General features: G+C 38.1%; 1 protein-coding gene across 1 annotated transcript; it reads right to left on the bottom strand.

The window, feature by feature from the left end:
* Positions 1–3,092: 3,092 nt before the first annotated feature.
* On the bottom strand, positions 3,093–7,870 carry MFAP3L (microfibril associated protein 3 like). Its single transcript, XM_050896447.1, has 2 exons — positions 7,588–7,870; positions 3,093–3,972 (listed from the first exon to the last, which is right to left on the bottom strand). The coding sequence occupies exons 1-2, from the start codon at positions 7,868–7,870 to the stop codon at positions 3,107–3,109; spliced, it is 1,149 nt and encodes a 382-aa protein (XP_050752404.1). The 3' UTR covers positions 3,093–3,106.
* Between the last annotated feature and the right edge of the window lie 1,949 nt (positions 7,871–9,819).

Raw genomic sequence — 9,819 nt, 5'->3', positions numbered from 1 at the left:
CACCATAAAACAACCATTCCCTAAGAAATACTGCAAGACAGAATTGTTTACTTTATAATAGCACAGCCAGAAAGTTTGGAACAGGAAAGATGGGTTTGGGTCTGGCTTCCCATCTGTCTCCCACAAAGGAAGTGCCTGAAAGCATGTAAGCTTTAGGCTTACAGGTGTTATATAACGGATGCATAAAGATACTGAGCAGCATACATGAAAACAGAAAAAAATACATAAACCAGAACCATTACAATCTGTATTTTCTTCAGATACAGTGCTGTTCTGCTTTTATTCCGGTAATACCACAAAGCTAAATGTCCCACCTGTGAACTCTCAGCTCTGAGTGAGTCCAGCTCCAGCAAAGTCAAGGTTTCCTTTGACCTTGCAACAGCAGGAATTCAGCACTACACCTATTAACGTGCATCTAATCCAAATAACTGTTGCTCGCATGTGGTTTGCAATGTACATTTGTGTGTACTTCAGATATATGCTCTTTGTGGGCAATGTCTGCAAAAAACCATAATCTGTATCTTCAAGGAAGTTTACACAGAGATACTGAAGAAAACCATGAGGATTGTTTGCTCTCAAATGTTTCTCAATAAATAAACAGGCTGGAGGACAGCCTGAGGGCAGCAGTCAGGATCAGAACTGCCTGGTACCAATCAACATATGAATACATGAAGGGTCCTGGTCTCTACTGTAAAAAGTTCATAATTCAAAAACAATTAAAATTAAAATACTGTAGTTTAATAAATAATTTTGAAACTTTTTAATTCTGAAGTGTAATTTAAAAGTTATTTTTATGCTTTCAAGGAGAACATCCTTGTTGATCTGTGCAATCTTAGCTGGGCACCAGGCAGGTAACTTTAGAATGCATGAGCATTGTTTGTAAATGCTGGACAGGCAGAAAAATCAAGATGCCTCTGTGAATTAAAAGAATTTAGTGCAAGTTCCTGCTTTTGTTTCTGCCCTCATCCTTTTTCATACCAGAAGCAAATTAAGTAACTTGAAAAACTGAGTTTAGTGTTCTGCAAACACTAAACAGAAATGTACTTTGGACTCAGACAAGAAATTAACAGTTTGCATCAGTAGTATTTTCAATCACACTGGTCAGAAGTGAGGTTCTTTATGGTATTCTCTTAATCTACCCTGTGTTGTAGATTTATATTGCTTCGCTAGAATTAAAATATTTCCAGCCACATTCCTAAAGGGACTTTGCCCTTGCGTGTTTCCTTTTGGGCATGTGCAAATGCATTTTGTATAGATGCCTGCCACTGTGGTGAGCACAAACAAACATTAGGCAACTAAATGCTGTCATTTTCACAACTTGGTTGCAAAATCTGAAGTCCATTACTAAACATGTGGGTTTTTTAATAACCATAGAAAAGTAAATATGGAGCCTTCTCTGCATTACCTACGTAAGTCATGGGGTGTTCCTGTATTACACTGCTTGTGAAGCTCTGCACTTTAACATGAGGAAGTTGACATAAAACCTCAGTTCATTATCAAGAGTTTTTTAGATAGCTGCAACATTGACTTTGTTTGGTCTCAACTACCTGTGCAGTTAATACACCTGATTGCCTCCAACGGACACTGCATGTAGATGTGGCTACATCAATAAAATGTCCAGAGAGCCATCCACACATCATCTGCCCACAGACCTAAGTGACTTCTTTTTCTGCAATATACTTGATTCCAGATTATCTATACTTACACTACAGTCCTTCTTAAAAACTATAAGGTGATAGTTTGTTCATTAGTTCCAAATTAAATGTCTGCCAGGTAATTAAGTAATATGCTATTAATCCTACACAAACTCCTCCTTCTAAGTGCTTTCTTTCCAGACTCACTCCGGAGAAGGTCCTTTTTATTGTCTGTCTGCAATAGAAATGATCACTTCCCTTCCACTCCTGGCATTTCCTGACATAAATGTTGATCCTTTTTAATGCCACAATTGCTGTGACCATTAAAGCTTTACTGGGGTAGAGTCACATGTACTCAAGCAGTGAACATCCTACATAGGTAGGAGGTTCTTAAAATACTAAAGCAATTATAACACAGTAAACAGTTTGTGTGATCGTCATTGTGATTTCACAATAAATCACACTTGATTATAATTTTTTTAGTTTGGATAAAACTTATGCTCACAGATGAATGTAGGCTTGATCTTCAGAATATGAATCTGCACAAAACTGAGAATCCCAATAAAAGGGTCTTCTGCCATTTCAGCCTTGTCATCAGCTGATTACTGGCATTTGCAGGACTGTTAAGGAACCTGCATATCTTCTGGTAAGGTAGTGCATACTTACTCCTACCAAACTACTACAAAACAAGACATCTTGCATATTTGCAGCTGTTTTCCATATGAACTTCTGGCAAAGTAAAAAATGCTCAAATATATGCAAAAAAACCCCCGCAGAGCTGTTGGACTGCAACTTTCTGCAAGATGTTTAAGGGCTTTCCCATCTGTAAAATACACCTCAAAGTTGTTTCTCAATGTGAAAAAACCAATTGTTGGCATCTTCATTCCATGGAAAAGGGAAAACTATTTCCCATGTGCTTAAGCAGTGTGGTCTCAAATGAAATGGAAACATTTTAACTTTCTTTAATAGCCCTCTAAATCACAATGCAGCTGAGCAAACAGGCTTTGTAAATGGGATCTATTAGGATTTTATTTGGCTACTGGAGTGCTGCCTCTTGGGCAATATTTCAAATTCACAAGATAATATTTGCAAAAATGCAATAGATGGAAATAACGAAGGTGAAGGAAGAAAATGAAAACCAGTTTTATGTTTAGTAAGTTCAAGTGTCCTACATCAAAGACTACCAGTGACTTCCAGGAGGCCACTACAGGTGACTCCAACCTAGAAAATGCTGAGGTAAATGTTTCTTGGAAATACTCCTAATTGAAAAGAGCAATTAATATTAATGTAATAGCAATTACTCTGCCATACATCATGGTAAACTAAAGTCAAACGAGAAGAAAGTGCCAAATAATCCACATACATGCTTTTGCTATGATAGTCTCCAGGTAAGGCTTAGCGGCAAGTACAATACGTATTTTTAAAAGAGCTCCACCTGATTTTCCTGCTATGCATAGATTCAGGAGTAACTATCATACATGGCTTTCATATATAACGCATGTATTTTTGTCATTTGCCAATGCTGTGTCATCAGAACTGAGTTCAGCAGAAGGCTCAGGAGGGGGCTCTGCAGGAAGTGCTGGTGTTTGAGGAGTGTCTTCCTCCTTGGTGTCCAACTGCATGCTTTCTTGTGACTGACCGTCCATGCAGTCCTTTTTGGACAACGGGTGAACTGACACTTTTATTGCAATCTGTTGAGGTGGCTCGTGCAGTGACGATGCGTCAGAGTCAGCTGTGGGAGAGTCACTGCGCTTCAAAGCATTCGGGATCATATACAGCTCATCTGTTTCAGTGGTTTCCTGGCCTTCTGCAGTCTGCCGTACAAAATTCTGTCCTTGCTCCTCCAGACCGACAACCTCCATAATTTCTTCCATTATAGTCCTGCAGTTCATGATGAGAGGTGGCAAAGGTACGCTCCGAGCAAGCTCTTCAATATAGCGAGCAAATTCCATGGTCTTGAACTGGGTTACTTTGGCAAGCTCGAGCGTTTTGGCTGAAGTGATAATTGGGATACGCTTTGCAATCTCAAAGGCTTTCTGGAGTTTCTCTGCCCCTTCTGTTCTGAAGAATTCATTGATTGCTTTTTCTGTTTTCTTCAGATGACTGCTCATCATACATAACCGAGTAATGTTCAGTATCATAACAATGGTAAAAGCTACAAGGCAGACAATCATGTAATAGATTCCCATATCTCCGGAGGTAAAAACAACCCGCAGCGTCACGGTATTGTTAACACTGCCATACATATTAGATGCGACACACGTGTATTTACCTCTGTCTTCAAAAGACACGCTGGTAATGTTTAGTAGCCCATTGTCAAGAAACCACCATTTTCCTGCTGGAGAGGAGACAGAGTAACTTAGTTAGAAGTATTTTCTTCATATGATCAGCATAGTCTTAAACATCAGCTTTGTCAAACTGGCTTCAGATTTTGGAAGAAGGAAATAATGTTCACAAGAAGACAAAGAATTTACCATCACAAAGGCCTGTCTGTCCCTGAGATCCTAGCTGTGTTACTATCAAATCCCTGACATCAACTGTGAATAATCGGATCATGCCCTAAAAGAGTCTCATAAAAAATGTTAATATGCATGATATCTATCATAATCTTACGGTCAGTTAAGTTATAAAGATAGGACTACTTACCCCAGAAAGCCTCCCAAACACATGCCACACTTCCTCAAAGAACAGTAACAATGGGATTGTGAGGCAGAAAAAGCTACTAAGCCCTCCTTGTTTTGTTCCCTGATAATGCATTTTCTTACAATTGGGTTATTTTTGGTGTTTTGTTACAGTATCTCATATAATTCTGTTAATGTAAACTTTAAAAAACCTAAAATTTCAGACATCATATACTACACTGCTTGCCCTCTGAGGTGTTCAGAATCTAATTTTGAAGTATGATTTTAAAAAAGGGAAATAGGACAGGAGGAGTAAGATGGATGGGAAAGAGAAGAGCCATGACCAGTTAAGAGAACATCTTGTTTGCCAGTATGAACTTCTGCGCACCATGATGGAACTTCTTTTACTTTTAAAAGTCATTTCTATCAGTGTAATATAATTGATATCTTCAGTCGCTACATGTAATTGTACATGTACATTTCATATCCTTTGAACCTGGCACAGCAGAACAATTTAGCTATTAAACTGAGTTTGAAACATATTAAAATCCAGCGCTCCTATAACTGCTAAAGTGATTCAAGATCCAGCTAGTTACCGTGTTTGCTATTATATATTGGTAACGAATTAGATTTTCAGTTCCCCAAGAGCTTCATTTTTATTCAAATATCACTACCATTTAAGAGCTGAGGATATATATTTTTTGCTTTATTCGGTGTGATACAACTTACTAAATTGCAACTTTGCTGTAAGAATACAATTCAACTCCAATAGGAAAGCCCCATGTCAATTCTTTCCTTCATGTGAACCCACCCCTGGAAGTGTTCACATGGTGGAGAGAACAGCCAGAAAGTGCGGGAGTGCCTCTGTGCCTTCTGAACACTTCATATAGGGAGATGTCATACAGAAGATTTCCTTTTAAAACAATGACATAGGCTGGTGTAAGCCAACAAGATCATCTAATACATACTGCTGCTCAGAGGCAGACTCAACTGTTTTCAATCTCTGTAACACAATCCCAAGTCACTCCTGACAGGTATCTGCTGAAGGCAGGAAGGAATTTCAGGTGTTCACCTATCTTTACTATCAGAAAGTTGTCTTCCTTAAACCTAACCTAACCAGCTGCAATTTAAGTCTATTAAGGCAGCTGAACAAAGACACAGAATCTGTGATCAGAAGACTAAAACAGCGCAAAACCCCTGTGCAATGCATGGAAATCACAAGGCAAGGATTGCAGTCCTGCCACAGGCTGGTGTATACCTTGCTTCTACATTTATTTTATCCTTTTCATGGAAGTTCTTTCGTTGTTAAAAAGATTATTCTTTTTTTTTTACTTTATTTCTTTCAAGGAAGAATCTGTGGGCAATTCTGAAACTCGTCAAAAAAAGCCTTTAATTCAGAGTAGTTATGGGCTTTACCGTTTTGAAAGTTTTTCTAATTAAACATGGCTTATCCAAATTGGTTTTTTACATTATCTCCAGTAGAAGCCTATGTAGAAAGTATTCCCACAAGATCCCTGCCTGTCCTGTATGGACAGTTCTTAATTACATCTTTTTATCCTCTAACTTAGAATTTTTAGCTTAGCTGAAACACTATTTTTTGCCCTAGCTGAATTCTTGAAAACAGCTGAATCACTTTGCCTGAAATTAAAAAATATAGAATAAATAAAAAGCTCAGTCTAAAGCAGACCTTCACATAAAAAAATCACCCCAATCTGCTGAAGTTAGGCAAATTCAGAAGAAAACTCTCTTACAGAGGAAATGTCAGCATCTATAACAGATGACACTTCTTTCTCTACTTCCAGAATAAGAAAAAATACAGAGTATTGGCTGCTCAGTATTTCTTTGAATTGCGATGCTGGCAAAGTAGGTCTTTATTAATTGTAAAATGACAAGATGCCTTGCTGATGTATCCTGGCTCCAGCTGTTATAAATGACATAATGGCATTGAATTGTGACTCAATGACTGGGTCTGTGCCAGTGGATCCTGGCAGATAGTATAAGCCTAACGAGAAAACAATGATTAGAAAAGGTATCATTGCCGGGTTTTGATAACAATTCAATGCCATACTCAACATAACTATATACATAGTAAAGAAAGGTCTTGTGCTAGAAAACATTTCTTACAGGAAGACAGTTTCTTAAAGGAGGAAGTGCACTGTTGAAAGTCTAAGTTAAAGTGATGTTGTCTTAATACTACATCTGCAATTTTTACTGATTTGGTCAAAGTTTTTGCTCACCTACCTAAATATTTGTGTTAGTAGCTACCTCTCTCAGCTGACTATACAAAGACCTAAAGTTAGATGCCTAACTAAAGGGGAAAATTTCGGTTAGTGAGCCTTAGTAAAACAATCTAGTGCACTAATCACAGTATGTTGCCATGACCGCACAATTTGTATCTGGAAGTCCGCTTACTAGCTCAAGTAGTTCCTTTCTCTAGCTTTACTCAGAAAATGATAAAATACCATAATGTAAAATATAACCAGTTATGCAGTAAGCTTTTATGGATACGCTATGCTGTTGCACATCCAGCTGGGTCAATCATTACTCCTGTCATAGCAGAGTTCTCCCTGTGGTCACCTATTAGTTAGGCAAGCTATCTTGCATTTAGCATGAATAACTAAGAGTTTATTTCATCAGGCTGTGAACAAAGCAGTCAGTATAGAAGGATTACATGAGCAAAACACCTTCCATCCCCCCCGAAATGTTCCCTAGAAGTGTAACTAGGATTATCACCCAAACCTTCCATTTAAGGAAAACAAGCTTGGGTAATTAAGGTCTCTGGCAAATGCAACTGAAGAGTCTTAACTAAAGCCAGGAAGGCTCAAACTTGGCTTCTCTTTCTGTCTGCTGCCCTATATAGGTTTTTCTGTTGGTCATTCAGGGCACCTCCTGTTTCTCACACTCCCATGGCACTATGCATAAAGACAACAGGTGTATCAGGGAGTTAGCTGTGTTGAATTCATGCCAACAAACTATTCTCATATGCCAAGAGAATCCTCCCTTGAGTTGGAAAAATAGCTTTTTAGTCTTTGTTGGTGCCAGACGAGAACAAAAGAGGACAGAATTGGAAATAGGATCAAACCCAAAGTCTTCCAATGAAAAGAAGCCTGTCTACACCTTTTGTTAAGTGTTGCTATAAATAACACATTAAAAAAATGTTGTTGTTTTCTTCCAAGGTGCGCACAACAAATTTATGGCTGCCACCGGGCTTTCATGTAATTTCACACAGGAAAACACCACAGTCAGGCCATTCAATTCAGGTTATTAGTCAACCTGCTGAAATCAGAAGTGTCTCTGGACAGGCTACAGCAGTGAGAATACTAAGATCTTACCTTTATTCTCCTCCTCTTGGAGCAGGCGGCCATTAGAATTGTACCATCTGTAATGTGGACTAGGACTACCTTGGACATTGCAGTCGATCAAGGCACTACTCCCCTCCTTGACTATAATATGGTCGACGCGGGAGATCACCACAGGCACAGATCCTATGTTCATGTCAGTGTGGTTGAAAGTGCTGTTAGTCACATCCTCAGCAGTCGTCAAAGCTGCTAATAAGATGACAAGGCGTGTGGTAGGCAGAAAGTACAAAAAATGGTGGCTGTTCAGTATGTTCATTTTCCTTCAGTGGTATATGCAAATGGCTGGGAACTGGGATTGGTTCTGTTGAATGCAGGCTCTTGAGGTGACGAGGTCACAGGAGAGTTCTACTTTGATCTGTGCAATTTTATGTTTAAAATATCCTATAAAATAAATAAATAAGTACAATGAGATGGCATGTATAATCATTAGATGTGCTCTTGTAAAATAGTGACACATCTATTAATGCATTTCACAATTATCAGCTCAGTGTCTTGTCTAAATGCTAATGTTATCACAGTCCTTATTCTTACTGGAAAAAGATGCATACATTTTCCTGACAATACTGTTGTTCAGAGTGGCAGGCGTGGGAGAAGGCTTTTATCACCTAGACACTTAGCAGCAATTTAGCTACAGCAGCAGCTACAGTTTTATGCCAAAAGTTCTACAGATTTTTCTTTTTTTTTAACATTTGCAGAATCAACAGGAAAAACAAAGGTACAGCACATTAAAGCTGTCACTACCAGTTCAGTGCTGCAACTCTGTCACAGGCATGGTCTTAGGTGAATTGTGGAACATGGTGTAAGAAAGAACTGCTCCAGGAAGGGTTTTTGGAGCTGATGCTGGAATCCTTAATATACACAATTTTGTCCAAATACAATAGCACACACGACAAAACATCTCAGACCATTCACTTTTCTTAAGCTACTGCATTAAGTTTTCTGAGATAAAACATAGCATGGAAGAATATTCTTAGAAGAGGATATTTAGTACTTGATGAAGTAATTTCAATGTCATTTTTAGAGCAGATTTAGAAAGAAAAATACTCGCTAGTGACATAATTATGGGTAAGGTTTCTTTGAGATACAAATGAAGTTGGGACTTTTCCATTCCTTATGTGGCATTAAGCATTTTGCCTGTATACTTTTTGCACACTCTCACTACAATATTTTCCCTCAACTAATCATCTACAATGAGCCCTTTCTTAAACAGTGATTTCAGTTTGTAGACAGAGGAGGGGGGTTTACAAATGTGCTCTCTATTGGCCTCATTATGCTCCCAGTGAACACAACTGGCATTCAGTACTGACTGAGGGCACAACATTGGCCTCAAAATGAGCACCTTTGAAAATTTCACTCCGTCGAAGGGCCACAAATGATGTTAAAATCACATCAGAGTATCTAACTACATTGGTTTCACTCATGTGTTTCTAAGGTAAATAATTGAAACTTAGTGAAACTTATTAGTTAGAGGAATCTACCTGGAATCCAAATACAGGTAACTAACAAACTTTCCCCAAATTAACATTTCACTTGCAAAACTCTTTATATTTTATTAAAGATCTGGTTGACACCATAGTAACTCATCTACCTTAGCATAGAAAATGACTGCTGACAAAGTTAGGGCAGTTCCATATATAAAGGAAACACTAAAATGTAAACAAACAAACAATCCCCTTCCCTCTCTTCTTTATTCAAAAAGGAAAGAAAACAACATTACTGCCTTTCACTGGTAATATTTGACTTAGGTTGTTTTCTTCTCCATCCGCTGTTCTCTGTAAAGCAATGAACTTGATTTCATACAAATAGATACAACTGTTATTAAAAGAGCAAAATAATTTCCTCCATTTTGCAGGATGAATCATTACTAGAAATGACAAACTATGTTTTTTTAGATAAGCTGTATGCATGGTGTGGATGCCTGTCACAAGTCCAAGCCTGCCCTCATTTTTCCTCTGTTTTTCTAATTATTGAATGTGGAAGTATTTGTCTTGAAGAGCCAGAATAATTTCTAACTTTAAATTAATATGCAAATCTCATTTGTCATAGAAAGCTATACAAACAATGACTTCAGAAATCCATTTCCAATTATGCAAAGCATGTAGAGCCTGCACTCTTGAAGTTCTGTATAGGTACAGCCTGTCTGAATCTGCACTTTGGAAAAAATCCTTCAATTCTGCCTATTCACTTCAGTAACTATTTACATCT

The sequence above is a fragment of the Gymnogyps californianus genome, chromosome 4 (assembly GCF_018139145.2).
Source record: "Gymnogyps californianus isolate 813 chromosome 4, ASM1813914v2, whole genome shotgun sequence".
In the NCBI taxonomy this organism is placed as follows: domain Eukaryota; kingdom Metazoa; phylum Chordata; class Aves; order Accipitriformes; family Cathartidae; genus Gymnogyps; species Gymnogyps californianus.
The sequence above is the reverse complement of the archived record's forward strand: the minus strand, read 5'-3'. Positions and strand labels throughout refer to the sequence as shown.

Coding starts and splice junctions, on each gene's coding strand:
- MFAP3L (XM_050896447.1), bottom strand. CDS start 7,870: ATGAACATACTGAACAGCCACCATTTTTTGTACTTTCTGCCTACCACA. Junction 3,973..7,587: donor CCAAGAGGAGGAGAATAAAG/GTAAGATCTTAG, acceptor TCTCCTCTCCAG/CAGGAAAATGGTGGTTTCTT.